At 37.7% G+C, this 26,050-nt stretch overlaps 3 protein-coding genes across 3 annotated transcripts in view; all 3 read right to left on the bottom strand.

Moving 5' to 3' along the window:
• Positions 1-3,160: 3,160 nt before the first annotated feature.
• LOC306852287 (uncharacterized protein) lies at positions 3,161-5,887 on the bottom strand (the record flags this gene model as incomplete). Its single annotated transcript, XM_079389001.1, has 2 exons — positions 3,161-3,946; positions 5,594-5,887. The coding sequence occupies 2 exons, from the start codon at positions 5,885-5,887 to the stop codon at positions 3,161-3,163; spliced, it is 1,080 nt and encodes a 359-aa protein (XP_079245127.1).
• Positions 5,888-7,636: 1,749 nt separating this feature from the next.
• Positions 7,637-16,247, bottom strand: LOC306852067 (protein LSM12 homolog A-like). Its single transcript, XM_079388677.1, has 5 exons — positions 16,096-16,247; positions 13,821-13,954; positions 12,626-12,735; positions 12,163-12,289; positions 7,637-8,320 (listed from the first exon to the last, which is right to left on the bottom strand). Exons 1-5 carry the CDS (start codon positions 16,220-16,222, stop codon positions 8,228-8,230), a joined length of 591 nt encoding a protein of 196 aa, XP_079244803.1. The 5' UTR covers positions 16,223-16,247; the 3' UTR covers positions 7,637-8,227.
• A 3,934-nt stretch (positions 16,248-20,181) lies between these two features.
• The window catches only part of tanc2b (tetratricopeptide repeat, ankyrin repeat and coiled-coil containing 2b), a gene marked incomplete at its 5' end in the record, with an annotated part of 96,144 nt that continues 90,275 nt past the window's right edge, over positions 20,182-26,050 (bottom strand). Inside the window, one exon of the mRNA XM_079388583.1 lies at positions 20,182-24,510. Within this exon, the coding sequence (XP_079244709.1) occupies positions 22,437-24,510 (2,074 nt within the window). The 3' untranslated portion in view covers positions 20,182-22,436. The remainder of the gene's footprint in view (positions 24,511-26,050) is intronic.

Consider the following 26,050-nt stretch of genomic DNA (forward strand, 5'->3'; position numbering starts at 1 on the left):
ACTTACTAACCTGACTAACTCTACTAACACTAACCAGTCTCAGACCAGCACTGCTTCTCACCCAAACATCAAAATAAATCTAATTATCAAACAATCTAAACATATATATCTGGAACATTGGGATCAAGAAACCAACACAAAGTAAATTACAACTCTATCGAACTATAAAATTAAAATATGAATTAGAAGAATATCTCCAGAGTGTGAAAGACACAAAGCAGAGACAGATCCTGAGCAAGTACAGGCTCAGTGAGCACAGACTAGCCATTGAGACCGGCAGACACAGAAAGAGCTGGTTACCCAGAGAGCAAAGAGTGTGTGTTCACTGTGAGACAGGAGAGATCGAGACAGAGACACACTTCCTACTTCACTGTTACCAATTTAAATCAAAGACACATACATCAAGTTAAGATAATACTAGGAGGGACCGACAGCAGCACTGGCTGTGAGATACGTGTGGACGTGCCACAGTCTGAGAGACAGCAGGTGAACGTGTGTGTGTGTGTATTACGTCTGACATCAGTGTCTCCCTACTGTCCACCACAGTGACCCTCAGCCTCTGTGTGTTTATATGTTAAACACTGTGGTATGAAATATTCACAGGTTCTAATTTGCTACACTTTAAATTTTATTATTTTGATCTTTTCATTGTTATTATTATATTTCTCTATGTATATTGCAAGCTTTGGCAATATTGTATCTTTGCAGTCATGATGGACGGACGGACAGAATATTACAACAGCCACTCAAGAATTCACAGTATTATATGTATTGTATAGCTTTATCAAGAGTAAATAGATTTTGATAAAATATCATGCTCTCAAAAATGTACAAAACTTATACTAAAACAATAATTTACAATGTAAGTTCTGTAAATGACTCGGCAAACAAATTGGTCAAGAAAATTATGTTTCAGTACATCAAAGCACACGATACTACATTAACTCCTAGAATCCACTTGCGTAGATGTAAAGTAACACTGAATAAAGCAGCAGGCCGTCCTCAGAGGTCAGCTGCTCCAGGTATTGAGTTGCAAAAAGTAAACAAACCTTCTCCGTGGCTTTTCATGCGTCACTCAGCTGCAGATCACTACTGAACACTCCCAAGTACTGAAACACAAGCTCAAGTCTAGTTTCCTTCAGCAGGACTTTCTACAATTAGCAAGATCAAGGGATGACAGAGCTCACAAATGAGTAATGCAACATTTTTCAGAGCAAGGAAAAAATATCCATATGGAATTCACAGGATTGATAATAAATTAGAGCGCTGCTGTGATGGCATATTTGTGTAGGCTAACCTAGTTCCCTCATTAAGAACCTAATAGGATTTTTCCACTGGCTTTTGGATTATTGCAGAGAATAAACTCTGTGACCAACACAAGTTTTTGGTTCTTGTATGTTTTGTTCAGCATGAATAATCTTCACAAACAAAACTTATGAATTTTGACAATCTCTGTAGACCCATTTAAACACTCACAACCAGTGTTGGGGTAAGTTACTTTTAAAAGTAAACTATAACAATATTGCATTACTCCCTAAAAAAAGTAATTGTTACTTTGTAACTTTTTATGGAAAGTAATGTATGTTACTTTTGAGTTGCTTTTTAAATCTGGGCAGGGCTTGCTTGTTTTTAAACATAAAAAAAGTTTTTTACAAATGTAAAAGCCCTTTCACACCAAAAGTGAATGAATATGCCTCAGACTGAAGGAAATGTAAATTCAGGTCTGTACAGTAGAGGGCGCCGCTCAAACTAATCACATAAAGAATATGACGCAGGAGAAGAAAGTTCAACACTATTCAGTGATAACTAAAATCAAACACAAATGTGTATTTTTTCTTATTCGTATGGTTGAATTGGATAACTGAAAGTCAGCAGCAAAGACATTAGTTAATAAAATGGGATTAAATACATAAACTGTTTTATTTAATATATTTAATTATTGCAGGTTTGTATAATATTCTGAGTTTGCATTTGTCTGTTTTTATTGATTTTGAGGAACACTGCATGTGTTTTAGTGCAGGTGAGATGAGTAAATACATGTTGATATTTAGTCTAGAACTACAGTAAGATCATGTTCACACACAACACTCTGCACTTACTCCTGATTTCTCTCAACATGGCAACACCAGAGCTGTCACTCAATACATCAGAAACACAGTAACTGGAGTTACTCATATTTCCTTCTAAATTTAAGTGTAATGCATTACTTTACTAGTTACTTAAAGTAATCTGATTACGTAACTCACGTTACTTGTAATGCATTACCCCCAACACTGCTTGCAACCGCCTTTAAGACGAGTAAAAGCTTTAAAAAAAAACAAGGTAGTGTTTCTGATTTTACATTATATAATCATTATCATTATATGAAAATATATTGAGCTTGTGTTCACCACAGACCTTATTTCAAGCATTTAACCATTGCTTTAGGACAACAGGACCATAAGTACTTAAAAGCTTGTTCCAGGCTTTGGCCTACAAAAATACATCATCTCATGTTTTGATTAAGAATAACTTTTTTCTTTTGGAAGAATGTCCAACAAACCATTCAAAATAAGACTAGGAAGATGCATTGGGAAAGTAAATGGGTTTGGTTTTGATTTCATGTTGAAGTGAGCATACAGTCAAATCAAAATTATCCAGGCACCTCTCTCACATTATATCACAGTTTATTCGCTATAGTTTATAAAATGGTAATAAAATATGACAAGAACTCAGTTAAACTGTCAGAACAAATTGATCTTGATAATGTCAGATAACTTTGATAGAAAGGTATTGTAATGAATTGGATTGAATAGCTGTCGGCTGTTAAAATTAAGAACACAATTAGATGATAGCAATTTAGCTCAACCAATTAGCAAGCAATGCTTTTGTTCAGTCTGTGGTGTAAAAAGTTCACATTAACAATTAAAGAAAAAACAAGCAAAACATGATCAGGTCAAAGTGTCAATCATTTTTTGATCCTAGATTTTACTGGTAGTCCACTGTATAAAGAATTTGAGTATAATATGACAGTTCACTTTATTTTGCACTGCACCCATAAGTAAAAAAATATATCAAAAATGATATCTGGTGTCTGAATAATTTTTGGTTTGACTGTAGCTAAGTACTAAAAATGTGCAAAAATGAAAACTCTATTGCTAATATCTGTTGACTCCTTTCTTCATTTGCAAGACTCCCAAGGCATAGGATCGTTTCCTTGTTTTTCCAAGTTCATCTTTTGCTTCTTTCGCTTGCGTTCTGCCATAACCAAAGCCGCCACCACAGTGACCATCACGGTTCCGGTAATGACCATGACAGTGGCCGTTTCTGCCATACACAGCTGACTGTGCATCAAACCCAGAGACGCTCCAGCCAGCAACAGCGGAGAATGGCACGTGATGTTCATGTAATCGTCCACATGGAGATGCCTGATGAGGAGAATCTTACTGAAGACGCGATGCAGCTCGCAGTCGCAGGTCCAGGGGTTCCCCGACATCTGCAGATGCGTGCTGGGCGTCTGCAGGTTTAAGAACGTCTTGAACTTCAGGCTTCTTAACTGGTTGGCTTCTAGGTTCAGAATGGTGAGGGTTTGTAAGGGGGCCAGAGCTTCAGTTTCAATCTTGGAGATATTGTTGTGGTTCAAGAGAAGAACTCCAAGACCCTGTTGCATGGTGAGCAGGCCTCCTTGAAGGACTGTGAGTTGATTCCACGCAAGATTAAGGTTCCTTAGCATGGTGAGGCCACGAAACGCACCAACTTCGATAACCTGAATGTGGTTGTGACTGAGATCTAACCTCTCCAGACTTTCTAGGTCCTGCAAGGAGTGGGACTCGAGGCGTCCCAGAGCGTTGTGGGAAAGCTTGAGATCTTTAAGAGCGGTCAAGCCAAGAGAGAAATCTGGAGAAAGGACACAGAGCTCGTTGTAAGCCAGGTCCAACTTTTCCAGGAAGGTCAGAGAGGAAAGAGCCTGGAAAGAACAACAATATATTTTCTGTTCACATTTGAAGGGATAGTTCCCTTAAGTAATCGTTCACACAACCTCATGTTTTTCCAACCATGCATGATTTAACATCTGAGGAACACAAAGACATTTCAAAGATGTTACAAATGTTTTTGCCCATACAATGAAAGTCTTTGGGATGCAAACCAACATTAAGACCCTTTCACTGAGTTTACAAAATATCTCAAATGTGACCCTGGAGCACAAAAGCAGTCATAAGTAACACAGGTATATTTGTAGCAATAGCCAACAATACATTGTATGGGTCAAAATTATACATTTTTCTTTTATGCCAAAAATCATTAGGATATTAAGAAAAGATCATGTTCCATGAAGATATTTTGCAAATTTCCTACCGTAAATATATCAAAACTTCATTTTTGATTTGCAATACGCATTGCTAAGAATTTCATTTGGACACCTTAATAGGCAATTTTGCCAATATTTTGAAATCTTTTGCACCCTCAGATTCCAGATTTTCAAATAGTTGCATCTCAGCCAAATATTTTCCGATCATAAACCATACATCAATGGAAAGATTATTTATTCAGGTGATCTCGGTGTTTTGAACCGTTAACATCCAAGGGAACACTTCTAAAATTAAAGGTTCCAAAAGGGGGTTTTCATAGCAATGCCATAAAACAACCAGTTTTGGTTCTCCAAAGAACCTTTCAGTGAACAGTTCTTAAAAGAACCATTTTTTCTTAGTGTGACGTGCATTTTAATAATCTAAAAGAACCTTTTTTCAACTGTAAAGAACCCTTTGCGGAATAAAAAGGTTCCATGGATGGTAAAGGTCCTTTTTGAAAACATTAAGGGAAGGGAGGGGGAAGGGGGAAGTGACATACTGCCAAGTATAGTGACCCATACTCGGAATTCGTGCTCTGCATTTAACCCATCCAACGTGCACACACACAGCAGTGAACACACACACACCGTGAACACACACCCGGAGCAGTGGTCAGCCATTTATGCTGCGGCGCCCGGGGAGCAGTTGGGGGTTCAGTGTCTTGCTCAAGGGCACCTCAGTCGTGGTATTGAGGGTGGAGAGAGCGCTGGACATTCACTCCCCCCACCTACAATCCCTGCCGACCCGAGACTCGAACCCGCAACCTTTGGATTACAAGTCCGACTCTCTAACCACTAGGCCACAACTTCCCCGATAAAGAACCTTTATTTTTTTTTAGAATTAACTTTCCATTTCACAAATGGGTTACCTCAGAGAAAATAATAGTTCTTTTAAGAAATGTTCACTGAAAGGTTCTTTGGAGAACTGAAAATGGTTATTTTATGGCATTATCAAGAAATCCCACTTTTGAACCCTTTATTTTAAAGATAAAGAACCCGTTTTTTTTTTTTTTTTTTAAGAACTGTTAAGTAAAAGGTTGTTTGGGGAACCTAAAATGTTTTTATTGCTATTAAAAAAAAACACATCTTGGAACCTTTAAGTGTGTATAAGTTTTCCAACTACAAAAGAACCATTTGTACAATGTAATGATTCCATGGTTCATAAGGGTTGTTCATGAAGCCACTGATGCAAAAATAAATAAATCCATGTTTTTAAGAGTGTAGACATAAAAACGAATTTGCAAAAACAACCAAAACTGAACGCACCTCAGAATGCACCACCTGCATGTTGCTTTGTGAGAGCAGAAGCACCCGGAGAGCCCATATCCCAGTGAAGGACGTGCTCCTCAGCTCCGACAGCTTGTTCCCGCTGAGGTCCAGGAGCCACGTGCCATGAGGAATACTGTGGGGAATGTGAGTGAACCCTCGGGATCGACAGTCCACCAGCTCAGACGCTTCATAACAAGAACACTGATGAGGGCAGAGCTTCGAGTTCCCCACGACCAGGAATGCGATGGGCAAAACAACGACGTAGAGCATCTTCAGCAGCTCAGTCTCCATTCAAAAAGAGAAAGAAATGGTCCTAGACATTCCAGATTAACAAGCACACTTGCCTCGCTCGTCCTCAGTGCAGAATCATCAAGATGAACTGAAAACAAGTAGATTCAACTGGTATATTTGGTGCATTTATGATGCATTTTCAAACAGCTTGCATTCTTTGGATCAACAAGGATTTGTGGCTTGGCATGAGAAGTCAAATTATATAAACAGCTCGAAATCCTTTAATCCGTTTCATTTCACAGTTAATCGCATTTATGTTGGTCAACTTTCTTCCTGGACAGATGTGCATGGATCTGTGAAGGAGTTCATGCATGCCTTACAATAATAGAGAAATTACAGCTCTAATTGTACTTACCACAGTCTTCATGAATATAGAGTCACATGGATGATTCATATTTCCTCTCTATCGGATTCACCTGCACCCTTGGTTCTTGCTTCACTAAAGAAAGACCTGGATGGGGAGCATCTCACAAGCAACCCTGCATTTAAGTCTCTATGACACTGACTTGATTTATCCTCAAAGCATAATGCATCACTCAGGAAACAAGAGTACTTGGTACATAATGAATATTTAATTGAACGACCCATCAATTTAGAAGCAGGGCGTGTAATCTTACAGTTCTCCTCTGAAGATCTCAATAGAAACCTTAAGGAGCACCTTACACGGTGTTCAATCTTCGAGGTGTATGTTTAAAGATGGAAACCGGTGCCAGCCGTGTGAATGGAACAATATGTATTAGTTACAGTAACATTTCAACCTTTATCCTTAATTATTCAAGAAAAATCAAGATCTTTGACATTGCCATAATAGAGTCAAGGGAAGTCAAAACCCTTCATAGTAGTGATAAATAATGCATTGAAAACCTATTTGTGTAATTAAACCAAGTCTGTAGCTAGAGATGTTTTAGATACGTGACCAGTATATAACCTTATAATTACAGACACCTAGAATCACATTTCCTTTCCACTAGAGAATAAACGCTTGCTTTTGGCATAGAATACTGGGACAGAATATAACCTACACTGCCTAGTTAGTATATAAAGACATTAAGGGAAATAAACCTTCAGTGATTTAAAGGTCAATTTAAGACAGTAAAGAAAATAAGGAATAAATGGAACAAAGTCGATATGTTCCCTGAACGTAAACTTCTAAGGAGCACACAATTTGCATTAGCAACACTAAGATTAAAAACACAAAAACCATAAAAAAAAATAAAAAACCTCAGAAAATGAGATGCAAAGATGTGTTCTCTCAAGTATATATATATATATATATATATATCTTAATTTAAGGTCATTTACCGAGGAAGCCATTTATTTTTTTGCAAGTATGCAAGCATGTAATGCCATGACTTAAATTTAAGAGTTTCTGGTCTGATTTAACACCTTTTTAAGGCTTTTAATTTGTGGAAGGGCTGATGAGCTCAGCAAACAGTGTTCAGTTATTTTGAAAATAAAACTGCAGATGATTTTACTTCTGGTTCATATTTCACATTAGAAGTGCAATGCTAAGATGCACTTATACTGGTTTGAACGCAGAACAGATGCATGCCATGTTCAATATAAAGTACATACAGCGTAAAATAGATTCTGAAAACAGCCGATGTTGAGTTAATTGATCAAAGAATCTCCCATTAGAAGTTTATAGTGTTTTTTGCAAAACAACTGCAATTAACCCAATATTTTCTAACCCCTTTTTGCAAGCAGTGCGTTCAAAGTTTGTGAAAAAGCAACTGAAAGTACAGCATTACAGTCAGAATTTTTGTTACTTTTATTTTAGAAAACGTCCTTTGTAACACGTGGCATCTGGAGTCACATTTCGTTTAAAATACAGAACAGACAGACAATCGTAGAACATAAACAGCCAAAAGAAAGAAAGAAAGAAAAAAAAAAAAGCATAAAAAGTAAAAGCTAACAGGCTTTTCTGACTGGTTTGTTTTTTTCTTTTTTTGACAAAATGGAATAGAAGGCGAAGGAGGGATGTAAGAGAAGAAAATATGAAAAGCTATTTCAGATGAAACAGGAGGAGGAAGAAGGGGCAGAGAGGGGATAAGACACTGTAAGTTAGTCAAAGAAACTATGGTTTGTTTGATGGTTGGTGTTTTAAATTATCTTTATAAAGTCTAATTTAGAATGAACTCTTTTCACTCTCGTGTTTTTTTCTTAAAACATTTTTGCTTTTTTTTTTTAATGTTTTTTTTTGTTGATCTTCCAGACCCTAGGCCCTTGGTGCATCCGCCCTCAGACGACGCCGCAGAGCGGGAGAAGAGCGCTGGCTTGCACCAGATCTTAGGCCCTTGATGCCCATGGTGCCCTCCCCAGATGAGCCATACCCCCCACTCAGGAGGATAAAGACGAGTCCTTCTGTGTTTGCTGTGCTTGTGTGCGCTGCATCGACTTCTGGCTTTCCACATCTTTAAAATGTTTCTCAACCTGAAAGGAAAGAGAAAAGCCAGTCATCGCAGGAGATCAATATGACAGCTGTGTATAGGAGGATGCACCAAGCACAGCAGAAACATGTCAACTGCTTTATATAAAATAAGTTTTTTTTATTTGTTTTTTTATTTACACCACTTACATCCCAGTTGGAAATTTTTTGATTTTTTTGCATTTGTCAGTATTCACTAGGGCTGGGTTTTGACAAATTTCACGATTCGATTCTCATTCACAAGCTTGCAATTTGATTAATTATCGATATATCAAGTACAGTAGACTACATGCCAAATTCTCTGAAGGACATAAAATCTATCAACTAATGCATGAGAGTCAGTTGGTACTAGCTACATTAATATAATATTGAAGGTTAAAACTGACTGATGATAAATGAAGATTTGAAAAGAAAGTTACAATTACATAATATTTCTACTTCAATTATTTTTTTTATAAACATTTAAATGGTGGCTGTTATAAAACTTGATGGATTTAGTCAAACAAATTAATCATTGAAGAACAGTAAAAATGATAATGAATGTGTTATATGGTGCATATAATTAGCAACATGCCCCTCTCTACAGTTTATTTTTCTAACTGGCTGATGAGTTTATGGTCATCGAATGTGTTTTTACTGAGGTAAATATGATATTACGTGACATTGTTTACATGCTGCTGAAACACTGATTGAGCGATTATATGAGCCAGGATACGGATTGTAAAGTTGCACTCTTTCTTTTAACTTATCTTTGGATGTTTAGTCATGTTTATTTTGTGCTGAAACTGGTATTAATGTGGAGGAGATGATCAGTTCACGCTACAGCGATTGGTCACATCACATTAAGCAGCACAAAACGGTATTTATTGTTTGAATACTGCAATACAAGGGACAGAATTTGAAATCTGAGACTTTGCTTCATATTAAAATGTACCAAAGCACAATGCTTATTGCAAGTTATTGGATGGGAGGTGCGCTTTAATGTTCCGCCCATTAGCTGAGGCTACTGAAGCTAAAATTACCGATTCTTGGGATTTAAGAATCAATATTGTTCCATAAAAATGAGAAATCGATTAAAATTGAGATATCTGTATTTTTTACCCAGCCCTAGTATGCACTCGCATGGCTGCCATGATTGTTTTCTCTAAAAACATTTGTGCTGTTTTGAAAAAGAAAGCATTCCAGGGGAAGTCGTGGCCTAATGGTTAGAGAGTCGGACTCGTAATCGAAAGGTTGCGAGTTCGAGCCCCCGGCCGGCAGGAATTGTAGGTGGGGGGAGGGAATGTCCAGCGCTCTCTCCACCCTCAATACCACGACTGAGGTGCCCTTGAGCAAGACACCGAACCCCCAATTGCTCCCCGGGCGCCGCAGCATGGCTGCCCACTGCTCCGGGTGTGTGTTCACGGTGTGTGTGTGCATTTGTTCACTACTCACTGCTGTGCACTTGGATGGGTTAAACGCAGAGCACCAATTTCGAGTATGGGTCACCATACTTGACAATACGTCACGACTTTACTTTTACTTTACTTAAAAAAAAAACAGTGCACTTCCATAATATACTTAAAGTGCTCTATTTTCGTGCACTAATTTTGTACTTAACATACTAAATACGATTCTTTAGTACTTAAGATAACCTTAAGATTACCTACGTGTACTAAACTGTGCTATTTTGGGACATCGTGAATAACTAAAATGCACTTTTAACATACTCTGTATTTAAAACTGTATTTAGTCACCACCTGTAGTACACTTGAATCCTTTCATACAAGTGGTAAAGAATTTTTTTTTTAAATACAAAGACAGTATGTTATGCATTTTAGTTCATATTCGTGCTGTTCCAAAATAGCACAGTTGAGTACACTTAGATGATCTTAAGTACAAAATCATTTTTAGTATATCAAGTACAAAATTAGTGCGCCCCCAATATTATGGTAGTCAGATTTTCTGAAAACAGACGATGTTGTGTTGATTGATCAAAGAAACTCCCTTAAGAAGTTAAACTAGTGTGTTTTTTTGCAAAACACTCAGGTTCTATTTGATTAGAACACGTAAAACAGTGTTACAGCAATTAAACCCAATATTTCCTAACTTTAGCTTTTTTATAATTATAAAGTTACATTTACATAATATTTCTACTCCAATTTGTTTCTTTTAAAGGGGTCATTGGATGCAAAACTCACTTTTACATGTTGTTTGAATGGAAATGTGTTTAGCAATGTGCACACATTCATCCTATAATCATAAAAACCCATCTAGGGTTTTTTTTTTTTTTTTAAACCCCGATAAGCCATTCTCAGATGCCTGTCTGTGTGATGTTGTTGGATGTAATAATGAATAAAGCAGTCGTCATTTACTCCCAATATCTGAGCCGCTGAAGACACAGTGGATTATGTTTGTTTCTGAAGGAAAGGCGACCCCGATCTGCCTAAATGCATCTATGTTTGCGCAAATAATTTGTGATTCAGCTTCACCTTTAGAAGAAGCGAGTATGAGGTTCTTTTATGAATCTTTGCAAATCGCCTTTATTAATAATGTGCTAGTTAGCAAGTATCGTGGTTGAAGTTTACAGTCTCTTGAGAACGGCTCATCACCCCATGGAAGAGAGGGGCGGGGTCAGCAGAGCTCATTAGCATTTAAAGGGACATGCACCAAAACGGGTCACTGTAAACAGAGCTGATTTTGACAGGGTAAAACAGGTGTTGTTTTACACTACCATTGAGAAATTTTAACCAAAGTATGTTACAGACTTTTCATTAAGACCCTAAAAAATCATATCAACTTGTGGAAACTCTGAAACTAGTATTAAAGCGGAAGCAATGATCAATTCACACGCACTTTCCACTGCCACTTCTCTTGAGCTGAGGCACTACAGCAATATATGCACCATATTTTATTTAACCTGCTAATGGAGTCATATTTATTGTATGTTTGAATAAATTTGTTATGTTATGACAGCCACTTTTTAAATGTTTATCTTTCAGCAAATAGGAGCAGAAAAGCTAAATTATATCATTAAACAGTTGAAACAGAAGCTGCCATGTGTGCATGCAATTGAAATGTTTGTATACAACTCCGCTTTTGAGTGTTGATTACTACATGTAAAAAAAAAGGGCTGGGTTAAAAAAAATCTCGAAGGAACTCAACTTCTCGTATACATGGATCTAATGTGAAAACTGCAAATTTATGGCATTCAGCTTTTAATGTTGTGTCATCTTTTCTAAAATATTTATAAACATTTTATGTTTAAATATGAATTAATTTGTTGTTATTTTTTAAAGTCTATCAGGTGATGGGATGGGTTGGGTTCTAAATTTGCAGCTGCTTTTTGTTTTATACTATTGTTCCCAGAAGAAAATTCAATAAACAAATAACGTTTAGTGAAGTTTTGTTAATGTGTCAACTGAAAACCACAGATTAAAAGACTGATCTTGGGATTCAAGAATCAATACGGATTCATCAAAATTAACTAACGCAAGAAAACAAAGGTCAACCCAGCCCTGGTAAAAATCACAATTTACAGTATGAAATGCATTTTATTCCATTTTTGTAACATCTAGTATGGAAATGCAATTTCACAGGGATGAGAGAGTATGATGTCACAAAAAAGCACCTGCAGATCAAATGGTGGCACTGCATCATAACATTATTTCTTGGTTGGAAATCATGTCTTTCAAGCACGACTTTAACGTCAAGAATCCATCTATTAGATGCATTTCACATTGAGACTGAACGTAAAAATGACTGCTGCCTTTTCTTTTAATATTGTCCATCCTGTAAAACCTACAGATGCCACTGGAAGAGATGTATTAAAAGCACTGCTGAAATAAACAGCATTAAAGATACTCACAATTTTGCGTATATGACTTAGAGCACTTCCCTCTTTGCCTTTGCAGTTCTCCACCTGGTATGGTGGTGAGATTACGACGTCATCCATAACAATGATGTTCTTCTCCTGCCATTTACAGTCTTTGATGCTGGAAAACAAAGAGATCAAACAATAAACTCAAGACAGGCACACCAGCCGCGAACAACACCCTCTAAACGATCAAATGAAGACAGAAACACATTTTATGCTTGAATGTTTAGGCTTGATTTCTCACTTTTTTTGTTGAAATCACAACTTGACATTGTACTTTAATTCGATCATCATGGCAAACCCCACGAAGGAGGACCACTTTGTTGAATGTAGAAGAAAACAACTTTCAGGCTACAGATCTGACTGTAGTCTTCATCTCACATGCTTTTAATCATTAGCCAAAAGTATTCAATGCATTCATTTTCACAATGTATATAAAGTTGGCAAATCTTACGTTTTGTGTATAGTCTGGAATAATTGCTGGCCCTCAACTGACACCCCAGCACTGATTGCATAGGCTTGGGACAACTTGTCTTCCTTTTCTGTCCTTGCCCGACTGGCAAGCTGTGGAAAAGAAAAAAAAACACGTGTCAAAATAAGCCAAAACTGACAGACTTTCTGCATAATGGATTATTTACAGTCACGTTCATCTGGTACAAGATATGCTAAGCTGTTTTACAAGCCACTATGATTGTGAAAACACAGCATTAATATGGTGAAAAAAAGAACAACATAATAAATGTGGAACAAATACTAACATTTAAAACCGCAGTATTAGCTGTAGACCAATGAATAAACTAAGGTAATGCTGATGGCTGGACCGTATATGCATATAAACTGACAAAATTTGCAATAACATGTTTTCTGTGGTAGATAAAGATGCGTGGCTATTAATGATATTAGTAATGGAAAAAACATACTTTGCAGCAAGCAACTGAAACTAAAAAAATACTTCCTTCAGAAACGCTTCAGATTGGAATCACTTTGAAAAGGTAAATACAGTTAAGTGCAACGTGCAGGGCAAGTATGTCATAAAGGCTACATAAATTGAGAACATTACTGTAAAATAATTGATGGAATTTTTTGCGCCTTTCAGAGTGTTTTTATTATTTATATACCATTTTATTACTTGTACAGCTTTTTTTATTTCATTATTAAATTGTTTTGGGCTAAAGAACGTTGGTAATAGGAATGTAAAATATTTTAAAACACTGGTTCAAATAAGGCTGCTGTACTGTATGAGGTATGTTAAAGTGTTTGGGATATGGCTTTTAATGGTGAGACTTTTGTAATCAGGCTCCCAAAAGTTATACAAAAATTTGGATTTAGATTTATCGGCCAACATATCGGTTATTGGCTTTCATATATAAAGAATTAGCGATATCGGCCAACATTTTCATATGAGTGCATCCCTAATTGACATTTTCACAGGTGTGAAAATTTGGTTGTATCCAAATAAAAGAAAGAGAAATTTGAGTAAAGGCCCATTCACAACAGTAACAATAATATTAACTATAACTATATTAGTATCCATTCACACCAACAGCTGATAACATTGTGTATTTGAAGATGCTGTTTTAAAGTCAGATGGATTCTGATTGGCTGACAAGTGTTTTTAGTTGATTGTGAAGTGTTAAATGTGATCTTACCTTGCTAATATTCAAGGATGCTAGAGGAGGAGGAGTCTCAGTGTGGTCATTAATAACATCCACGTCTGAAACATAGGCTAAATTAACCAAGATTACATCACTGAGGTTGGGCTTACCACTGGAGGAAGGGCATTCTGGGAGGAGAAGGGTTAAGGAGAAACCAAACCAAGATATCCAGAGATGAAACATTCTTTTACTTAAAGACATAGGTAGATGTTGAAACCTAGTTGGGGAAATTAGTTTTACTAATCATTGAAAGCAGGTACTGGCACACCTGTGTGCTACACAGCAAAGACAAAGGGATAGTTCACCCAAAAATAACAATTCTGTCATTAATTACCCTCATGTCGTTCCAAACCCGTAAGACCTTCGTTCATCTTCAGAACACAAATTAAGATATTTTTGTTGAAATCCGAGAACTCTCCGAGTCTTCATAGACAGCAAGGATCCTAACACCATCAAGGCTCAGAAACATAAGGATATCGTTAAAATAATCTATGTGACATCAGCGGTTCAACCCTAATTTTACGAAGCTACGAGAATACTTTGAGCACAAAGAGAACAAAAATAGTGACTTTATTCAACTATTCGTATCAAAAATATCTTACAGGTAGGAGTCATTAATGACAGAATTTGAATTTTTGGGTGATGTATCCCTATGAGTTCAGACGGCTGTTATTTTAAGACCCAGACATATAAAACGAGCAACGAGTCAGTCCAGAAAGTGAAACCGTAATTAAACCAACATGAATAATTGGTTGAGCAAGTGTACAAAACATAAGATGGGGGAAAAAGTGACCGGCTGAACACGTCAAAGCATCAAAGGTCACGCTTAAATACATGTGATTTACAGAGAGATGAAATCATGATGGTGTGAAAAGCAGACTAATTCATTTATCAGTACAAACAAATCAACATCAGACGCTTGAAGAACTCACACACATTCCCCAGATGATGCTTAGCAATCTACCTATCCTGAACTCAAAGCATATCATGTTATATTTGACATACATTGATTTCTAAGACTTCATGATCAAAATTTGCCTTCTGTTATCTGAATGATATACTTATATAAAAAGTAGAACGCCTTTTAGTGCAATTGTAAAAAACAAAATAAAAAGGCCACTTTTTTTTTTTTTTTTTTTTTTAAATAAACCTAAGAGTAAATGTACATCTAATAAAATGAAGGTTTACTATCCATGCATCATTTTCAGAAATCATGTTAAAATGCATCAAATATGATCAGGCTTCTAGGTAATGTTTATTTGCTCATCTCTCAATCGTCATTAGATTATTACATTATACATTTTGAAACTACAAAGCTTCAATCTAAATATAAACAAGCCTAATTATAATTTGTCTCACTGTATCTCCAATGTTTATATCATTTTACGCAAGTAATCTGTTATAAAGATCTCATCGATTTACAGTACAAGCATTAGAATTTATTCAATTTTAGTCATAAATATCAGCATCTGTTACAGATTTTTACTCAGTTTGGGCCTCTGAGGTGTTTTTAAGTCCTTGAGGATAAGTTTAAGGTCACTGTAGGAGCCATAAAAGCCTGATGTATCGAATATGATACAGAACATGCATCAAAATACTATATAGGGGTAAAACCTTAAAGACATGTTATATAGGCAGTGCCTTCCAAACACAATCACCAACAGCATGTCCAGAAATATCTGCTAGAAACAGGCTGTATAACAGAAACCTCGTTTTTCATGCAAAAACCTGTTTGGTGATCTATTTTATACATTAAATATACAGTGAATAGAATTTGAGCAGTCACTTTTCCCATTTTAGACCTCGCAAACTCCCGTATTTGTATAAACTAGAGGAATATGAGCATTGCTCCGTCTGATATTACTGATCTGAGAACAGCAGCCAGATACCTCATGTGTTATGATAAAAACAAGCGTATCTTACTTACCAAGTAACACTTGAGGAGATAAATCAAGGTTTATATTCTGTGAGAGCTGCTGTGGAAAGAGGTTAGCTTAGCGCGCTAAAGACATTAGCTTATGCAGGCTATCGCGAAGACATGCTAATCAACACGCTAACCACAAACAACACTTCTCCGACACGCTTTCAGCGATCAACCCCACATCAAACCAGATTAGCTCAGAAAACCCCACACGATAAACACAGCGGATCGTGTCCAAACACAGCACGGAGAGTAACTGAAGCGAGGACGGACACTGAATGAGGCCACTAGCACAAACACGCTCGCGGAGCGGCCGTTTAACACACATGCTCGAGGAAGAAAGGATACTCAAAGTCAACATCTTGGACGAATAATCGAAAGCCACCACCTCTCCCTGCAAACGCTGGCCGAGACAAGTGAGGCAAGAGACGTGACTCCCGACGCTGAAATACTCCCCCGGTCCCGGAGCCGCCATCTTCTCCGCCAGGGAAACCGGAGCGCCAGCTTTACGTAGACGCACGCACCAGCATGAACGTCGTGACGCAGACGCACGTCAGCTGACAGGAAACAGGCTCGAGAGTCAAACACAGAATAAAATGTACTGAGTATGATTTATCACTTTAGAGAATATATAATATAATATAATATAATATAATATAATATAATAAACAGTATAAATACAGCATAAACAGATAGGTCTATATAACAAAATAACAACAAAAGTTAATATTTGGCCAGTTACATGAGTTTGAAAAGCCTTCGGATTTTTATTTTTTATCGTTTTCATAAGTTTCTTATTTTGTATTTTCATGATTAAAAGGGTTTCAAAGTGCATCTTAATAATATTTATTTATTTATTTATTCTAAGTAATAAAAAATGTACTTATTCAAAAAAGAATTGAAAAGATTAATTCAATTAAAAATAATGTAGTTTTTTCAGAAAAGTTTGGATACTTTGAAAAGTAAAGTATCATAGGATTCTAAATAAATGTTTATTTATTTTCAAATAAATAAATAAATGTATAAATAATTTGTCTCACACACACACACACACACACACACACACACATATATATTCAAATAAATGAATTAATGAATGAATTAATTTATTAATTAATAATTTGTCATGTCCGTTTTAAAGTCCATTCAAAATAAGAAAGAGTAGGGCAATAAATATTTTTTTTAAAACCACAATAATAATAATGTAGTATCTTCAAATGATTTGTTTACATCAGTAAATTATTACATTATAATACGGTATGGATATATCCACTACTGGCCCAATTTAGTATTGCAGCACCTTCTGACATTTGAGCAGTTATATTATATATTGTACTATATATATATATATATATATATATTAGTGCTGTCAGTCGATTTAAAAAAAACTAATTAAACGTTTAATGACGATTAATCCCACCAAACATTTTAAATATACTTTTATATTGCAATAATTTCACATTCAATCTTCAAATTAATGCACAAACAACATAAAGACAGTATATTTGTCTAATGGCATCTTCTGTGGCGGAGCCAGGATGTTTTCACAGGAGAGGCCAGCAACCAGTCTGGAGTGGCACAGAAATCTTCATTATTTCAATATAGAAATGTGTTTCACTGTAAAGTGCCTAAAACAACTAAATAAACTAGATCTCTCTTGGTGGGTACAATGTTATATAAAAATTTACATTTATTTAATTTTCTCAATTGTTATTAAATGGTATTAGCCAATATCACAGGCATCAGGTATGGACCAAGGAATAATCAGCTGACCACTAATTATATCATATTAGGCCTCAAATTTTCAGAAGTCTCTTCTGCTCACCAAGCCTGCCTTTATTTGATCCAAAATACAGCAAAAGCAGTAATACTGTGAAATATTTTACTATTTAAAATAACTGTTTTCTATTTCTATTTGTGTTTTCAAAAGCTGTATTTCCAGCATCATTACTCCAGTCTTCAGAGTCACATGATCTTCAGAAATCATTCTAATATACTGATTTACTGCTCAACAAACATTTCTGATTATTATCAATGTTGAACACAGCTATAATGTATAATGTATAATGTTTTTCATGATTTCATGATCATTTTTTTTGTTAGTTTCTTAGATGAATAGAAAGTTCAGAAGAACAGCATTTATCTGAAATAGAAATATTTTGTAACATTATAAATGTCTTTATCATCACTTTTGGTCAATTTAATGCATTCTTACTAAATAAAAGTATTAATTTCTATAACCCCCCCCCCCCCAAATCCAAAATCTATTAACCCCCCCCCCCCCCCCCCAATAATTAAAAAAAAAAATTATAGTTTTTGAATGATATAGAGTGTATAATGTTACAAAATATTTTTATTTCACATAAATGCTGATCTTTGGATCTTTCAATTAATCAAAGAATCCTGAAAAAAATTACTGAACTGTTTTAAATATTGATAATAATAATAATAATCAGAAATGTTTCTTGTGCAGTAAATCAGTATATTAGAATGATTTCTGAAGATCTGGAGTAATGATGCTGGAAATACAGCTGCAGATCATAGAAATAAATTACAGTTTAACACATATTCACAGAGAAAACAGCTGTTTTAAAAATATTTCACAATATTACTGTTTTTACTGCATTTTGGCTCAAATAAATGCAGGCTTTGTGAGAAGATAATTCTTTAAAAAAACATTTAAAAACGTACTGCTCAAATCTGTGATGAGTTCAAAAGTAATCTGAATACATGTGTAATCCAATAGATTACTTTCCTAACTACAGTGTTTGTCAAGTAATTTGTGATCAGCTGTAAGTAATCTAACCAGGACTTGTGTGTGGTATGCTGTGACCCACAGGTCCATCCCGCTGGCTAAAAGATGGTGTTCTCGCTCCGAGTGGATCCATATGGACACGGCACCCTTCTCCTCTCTGAGCCGTGACGCCGGGATTCTGCTGGGTCTGGGACTCGCTCAGTACTGGAAGCCCGGAGGATGGACTCTTCCTTGGGTTCCCAGGACCCTCTGTCTGGCCCTCTCATCCATAGCCCTCCACTACATCAACAGCTTCCCCGTGGCTACCGCTCCTCCTCTTCTCTTCTTTCTCAAATACAGCATCGTGCCGCAGGTGGTCATGGTGCTGGTGCCAGGATTCATGCATCTCCTCACAGCCAAACCCAAGAGGGAGTAAAAGCCAGTGTCGCAGCTTTTGGTGTTTGAGCCAGCCATTAGTAAGTTCTTGACACAACAGAACCATCAGCTTGAAGATCAATCATATATGAGTTCTCTTTGAACATAAGCAGTTGCTTGCAGCTTTAATGAATGTTTTTGGAGTAAAAGGAAAAGGATCACTGCATTGCATAAACAGTTGCATTGCATAAAGAAAGTCTTTAGTGAAACTGTTTCTTGTTGTTATCTTGTCTTTGATGATTCTTTAAAAAAAAAGTTTCTTGTAGAACAAAAGCCTGTTCAACTTTACTGTATTTCTTTTTTTTTTTACTTTTTAAAAAGTTATTGAATTGTCTCTCTTGTGTGTGTGTGTGTGTGTGTGTGTGTGTGTGTATATATATATATATATTTTTTTTTTTTTTTTTGCTTGTAATAAACTTATAAGCAAAAAAAATAATCAATGTTCTGTCTGGGAAAAACTAGATTTTTATATTTTCTGTGAACGCCACAAAGTAGTTCATTTTCCAGTATTTGCCAATTATGCTTATAACGTATTTTAAGTGGTTGCTAGGGTGTTGCTAACCACCTCAAACCAAATAAGGTCCAAGTCCATAGAAATGGGTTGGAGGATTTAAATCATTTTCCAGGGGAAAATTTTACGTTTGATTAGTTAGAAATGTAATTTTCTCAACAACCAGCATGATTTTGAGGTATCACGTGTCTGTTTAAAGGAATAGTTCACCCAAAAATGAACATTTGCTGGACATTTACTCACCCACAGATCAATCGAGATCAGGAAGAGTTTGTTTCTTCATCAGATTTTGAGAAATGGCTTAGCAATGAATGCTCTGCAGTGAATGGGTGCCGTCAGAATGAGAGTCCAAACAGATGATAAAAACATCACAATATCCACATTAATTTTCACTTCTCAAGACGTTAAATGATGGTCTGGAGTGGTGCGGATTACTTGTGGATTATTGTGATGTTCTGACGGCACCTATTCGCTGCAGAGGATCCATTGGTGAAAGTGCAAACAAGTCTGATGAAACAAACTCATCTACCTCTGGATAAACTGAGGGTGACAAAACTGAGCAAATGTTTATTTTTGGGTGAACTATTCCTCTTAAGATACTTGTTTTGATTAAATGATTTGATTATTAGTGCTTCTGTAACATCTGTGTATAAAGTACAGTAAACACAATAAAAGTAATTTTAGGAGCTTGACCAGTTATACATTTCTTATCCTGAAACGTAAAGCATATAAAAATGACAACTGACATGATAAAAACACATTCTGGTTTATTGAAGTCATTAAACGTTGTCACAGCGCTCTGAAAGCTCACATTTACAGACGAGAAACTCTGCTTAGCAAGCAAGTACATTAAAATAAACTCAAATCCAACTGAAAGATCAAAAGAATGGCCAAACCCTTCAGAGGTAAATGTCACATCTCTCCTGTTGAGTTTGGTGGACATGAGTGTGAACTTTATTTCTGTTTAGTTCCTAGACACACGGCAGATTCACGAATGTCTGTGTATGTCGATTCAGAGGGGAATGGAGGATAAATCATGCGTCAGGTTATGTACAGCAAAAATAACTTGCACCAAAAAAACCACACCACCCTAAAGAGGCCTTTGACGAGCCTACATCAGAGTCCTGTGTTCCCAAGTGTTATTTATTTAGCTTTTCCCCGAGGTTGACCATGAGGCATTTCTCGATTCAAGCAAGTTTACACTGACAGCAATAAAAAGGTGAATATGGTTGCCTATAAGACAAGCTGTCTAGATATCTGTCCATATACTGTATTTGTTGAGGAGATCTGACCAAAGCCACATTTAAGCTCCGCGTGTTAATAATATTGCATTCTGAAGCAGAGAACTTCAAAAGGAACTATTGTATTTTTACACGACAAATACACTATTTCAAAATGGCTAGTTTGCTTTTCGGTAATTTGTGACGCCACTGAACTGTGTTTGACACGTGAGGTTCATCGAGTCCTTCTCACGCTGCATTTAGCGACGCGTTTGCAGAGAGCAGGATTTTTGTATGCATGAACACATTTGGCCACTATATACAGCAAGTACACTGCGCTCTATAAAGGCTGTTATATACACTCTTTAATATCTTTTTAAAAACATAATTTTGCTCTTTTATATTATTGTTCATTCATTTGCTTGAAAAATTAGAATTGCACCAAGGACAATAACTGCTATTTGTTTTCTAGTAGTACAACTAATCACAGGTTATTTTCCAGCGTCCACTGAACGTTCGTCAGTAAGGATTTCCCAGCCCAGATCCAAAAACATCTCCAACCCCCTAATATTCACATTCCATATAATCCTTACAAATGAATAAAGTGCTCTCTTTCTTCATAATGTCACAGGCAGATCAAAGTTACGAATAAAAGTTTAAAAGTTAAAGCAAACATACTTCACTTGATATACTAATGCTTCTCTGTGACAACGCAAGATTCCATTTCTTAGAACAATAAAGAAACTGAAAAAAAGAGAAGAAATTCTATTACTACCTTGCAAACGCCCCTGAAACTTTGTGTTGCGTAGTATACATACTGTAGAGTTCATAAGACGTCTATGGTGTGATACATTCCTCCACTTGAAATACGTCTGGATTGCCACTCCAGTACTTGGTAATTAACTGAACTCATTTTGTAAATAAAGACTAAGCGATATCCACAAAATGCGAGGGTTACTTGAAATCATGTTAAGCTTATTCCCAAGGAATTGATTGAACTACTATTATTGCCACTCTACAACTGTGAATTTTGACACAAACAATATTTCTGCTTGGGAGCCAGAATTGTAAGGTAAAAACTGTAAAGATAATAATCTCCAGTCATAAACTTTGAATCGTTATTTTGAAAATATCTGATACCATTTCCAAAAGTCCAAATCAATAGATACAAAATTAAAAACAGAAAGAAAACAAAATAAACCTGACACAAAAACCGCTTTAATATTTCTATACATCATATAACTTAATTATAAATATTACTCTTTTCCTTCTATAACTACAACTTAGGTTTTCTGAAACAGATTTTCACTTTTTACAGTATTGAACAATTCAACAATAAGATGTCCAGAAAGCCTAGCAAATTTGTTTAGTTTCATTGGGAAGAGAGAGAGAAGGATTAAGAGAGGGAATGAGTTCAACACAGATTGCCAGTTGCGTTTCCGTTTTAGTGCTGGGAACGATGGCAAGACACACTATCCCTCTGTATGGAACGTCAGTAAATGTGCTTTCTAATAGTGTGCAGAGCTTTAAAGAATATATTTTACTTTAACATACTGTATTGTAATACTCCAAAAGGGTGCCGTCAGGGTATTTGTAGTTATACTCTACCAACAGATTGAGTTGACAAAGTAGGCACAGGTAATTGTACACAACTTTTGTAACACTGTTTTTTAGTTTACTAAAAGTGTTTCTAGTATGCCGTTTCCTCCATTCGCAATACTGGCTTTAATAACCTCCACCTAAACATTCACTGTCACTCACACCTTATGCCCACCCTTTTGGGCGCCTATTAAACATTTGACTCCACAAAGGGTCTCTTTGGTTTTATGGGCGAGATGGGACCTTGTCTGGCATCACGGGAAAGCTGGCGGTACATGTTCTCCTGGTACGCCTGTGCCACGGGCATTGTCCGTGCCACCTTAACATCCTGGTACGTTGGTGCCTGGCTCACTCGCTCCATGTGGTCTCGATCACGGGCCCCTCCGTTGGCAAGCTTGCCCAGGGAGGAGGGCTGGGGCTGGATGTAGTACTCCTCCTCTAGCATGTGTCCATTCTGGGCATTATTGGTCTTATTGTAGTAGGCAATATTGCCAAGAGATGTAGGCGGGCTGTAGGAGGAGGCTGTGGATGCCTGGTGGATCAGATTCCCAGGTGACGTGGGGCTAGTGATAACCGATTCCAGAGATGACACGGGCCAGGCCCGGGAAGGCTGGTGAAGGTACTGCTGCTGAGTCCTTGCGGTCTTGTCGATGACGCCCATGAACGGAGTGGTCCGGGATCGGGCGGGTTCGCCCGAGTACAGTCCACTCTGAGAGGGCGACAGAGCAGATGGCTCATCGAAGCTCCGTTCATATGCAGTCTGCAGCGGGATTTCCATTTGAGCCATGGAGGACGGCCTGAAGCCAGGGGCTAGATTGCAGCTGGAGCCTGAGGAGATATTACTGCTAGATGGAGAGAAGCGAAGATTTACGCTCTGGGAGTGGATAAGTGGTCTGGGGGTCGGTACATGCTGTTTTAGGTCACTTGTGTTGGCACTGATAGGTCTGCGCACTAAGTGCGGGATCTCTGGAGAGCCCAGCTGGCACGGTGGCAGAGCAGAAGCCGCCACCGCTCTCTCGAGTTCATGTTTGGAGACTGGATAGTATGCCGCTGACTGACTGCGGCTTATCTGGGGGGTCTGGCTGAAGCGCATGCCTCCAGGTCCCCCTGTAGCTGAGCGGTACGCCGAAGCAGGACGCTGAGGCATCTCATCTTTCCCCAAGTTTGATTCCAGAACCCCAGCAGGCCCACCTCGGCCCCCATGCTGACAGAGAGCTCCCACACTGAGGCTGGATTGCACTTGAGACATTGACCGGCCATCCAGCGAGGGTTGGTACACCAGCCTCGGCTCTCGATCTCTCTCCCTGTCCACATCCATGGAGCTACCTTGGTACCTGCTGCTAAGCGGATGCGCCAACTGGCTGTACACGCTGTTACTGGGCTGGTTAGTGCGGACAATCTGTGCCATTGAGGGCTGCAGGCGTAGACCCTGAACCTGGTGGTGCTGGCTGGTCTGAGAGCTCTGGGAAGGTTGTGACTGGAGTTGGAAGGACCGCTGGCTGCTCATCTTCAACAGTGGCGATTTAGGACGGCTAGGTAAAGGATCCTGCTGATAGCGGACTGGCGAGCCAGACTGGGAACGATACAGACACACACTCTCGATCGGAGGGCTACCTCTGAACGGAACCCCACGCCTAAGAGGAGATGGCGGAGGACTCTGGTAGTCCATCCCCTGGTTCCCTCCACTGCCCATGGGTGGAGGGCTGAAGCGGTAGGAGGACTGATGGGCTGGCGAGGTGTGCGGTGGACTCTGGTGGTAGTGGGAGTTCTGATGTGTCGGAGAGATGCACGGAGAGGTGGACTGGTAACTATGATGGGTAGGAGATGACATGGAGGAGGAGCTTGGGTGGAACTCGAAGGCCTGCCCTCCAGATAGGTAGCCGGTGTCGTGGTGGGGTGGAGAAAGGGGTGGGCTGCGTATAATGGCAAGGCTCGAAGCGTTCGACCGAATGTCAGAAGCAAGACCAATGGACATGGACTCTAGCTCTTGTTCCAGGAAGTCGTCATCCTCAAACAAGTCTTGTACGGGCTCCATATCATCCAGTCTTGGCTCAGGAGGAGGGGTATGATGAGGGGGCTCCTCATCTTCCGCCACCGGTAAGGGAGATGGTGGTGGGGATGGAGGAGGCTCAAGCTCTGGCTCCTCTAATTGGGTAACTTGGCTGTACTCCTCGTCCACGCGCTGAAGGAGGCGCTGGATTTCACGATTGTTGGGACACAGCTTTATGGCTTCCCTCAGGTCTTCTAGTGCTTCAGCGAATTGCCTAGAAAGCGGCAATGGAAATATTTAGCAAACAATAAGTAACTTGATATATGAAGCCCTGTTCATACCGCTGTTCATAATGTATGTCGTTAGACTCTGTACTGTGAAGACTCTTCTGGGTGTTCCTAGTGCTGTCGTTCTAATGTTAGTGGTAGACTGCACGTCTGGACATATCTTTAGAAAATGCTATCACAACTTGTATATTGCTGGTAAAACGAAGACATCCTTCTAATTTAGGGCTGAAAGATTAATTGAAATTGAACCGAAATCTCGATTTGGCTTAATGCAATTATTAAAACGCAAAGGCTGCAATTTTTAAATAAATAAATATATGTCCAGCATCAGTAGTAAATGCTGCTCAATCTCTGCAAGTCATGTGAGTTTGAGTCAGTTTTAACGTGCATCTGAAAAAGCAACATGCACCAAACATCCTCCTAAACTTAGTGAAAAGAGATTTATTCACCTGTTATAGAACAAAAGAGAACATTTAATAACACGTCTTTACTCCACAGCATCAGGTTGAGTGTTTGAAATAACTGAATTATCTGACCTGGTTTGGCTTCTTATCACAAAATGAGGCAGAGAATGTATTCTATACTGTAATAAAGGCTATGTCGATTAGTATTGGATTATAAATGTACTTTGTTTATTATTAAACTACCCAAGATCAGTTCAAACCTATTTCCTTTTTATTCAATGACAGCGATAGCTAGATACCTTTGTCCATATTAGGGATTTCCTGGAACGTCATGAGCTCTATTACATCTGTGATGCATATTTGGAGATTCTGCGCAAGCGCGCCCTCTGGTGTCCAGTATGAATTAAACACATTCTATGTGTTTAGGGCTCAGTAATGCGCACTCAGTCCTATTATGGGCATAAACAGGAAAAATAATAGTTCTCTCCAAAGAAATTTTAAGTAAACATATGATAATCCATGTTTTTCTCCATTGTATAGAAGGGTACAGGAGATGTTTTTCCCCCACTGTGGATGCATAAAAGGCTCATATTTCATATTAAAGACATGGGAAATGAAGAAATTACGGTCAAAGATTTTGCATGTTAACAAGTAACCCTGCAGTTGTTTGTAAAACAATAGTTTTTACAATAGTTTTTATCTTATAATTTTTTTAAAATCTAATTATCATATATTTTTGTTGTTGTTAATTTGTTTTAAATATCGCAGTTTAAATCACAAATAGTAATTTTAACCAGTTCAATGGCAATTAGATTTTTTTCCCCAAACCGTGCAGCCCTATTCTAATGACTAGGAATTAGACTTGAAAGTAGCAATCTCCTGTTGGAGAGTGTTGTTACATAAACTACAGCACAGCTTGGTGCATTAAATCATTAACTGTTTCTAAACTGCTCACTGCATGATATAATTATCAACATGAACCATCAATGTATGAATCAAACTGACAGATTCTTCACTCCTATTGGTTGTCTCTTAACGAAATTTGCTGTTCGTTTGCATTAAGTTGAACTATTCTTAACTTTTGTTGCTTGACACGCCTGCATTCTGCTGCCAGCGGTCACTG

This window comes from Barbus barbus, assembly GCF_936440315.1.
Source record: "Barbus barbus genome assembly, chromosome: 32".
Lineage (NCBI taxonomy): Eukaryota > Metazoa > Chordata > Actinopteri > Cypriniformes > Cyprinidae > Barbus > Barbus barbus.

Excerpts from the sequence above, each read along its gene's own strand:
- LOC306852067 (XM_079388677.1), bottom strand. The coding sequence starts at position 16,222 with ATGGCGGCTCCGGGACCGGGGGAGTATTTCAGCGTCGGGAGTCACGTC. Across the intron at positions 13,955-16,095 it reads GTCCAAGATGTTGACTTTGA|AATGCCCTTCCTCCAGTGGT; the intron begins GTATCCTTTCTT and ends TTCTCCTCCCAG. Across the intron at positions 12,736-13,820 it reads CATCCTTGAATATTAGCAAG|CTTGCCAGTCGGGCAAGGAC; the intron begins GTAAGATCACAT and ends TCTTTTCCACAG.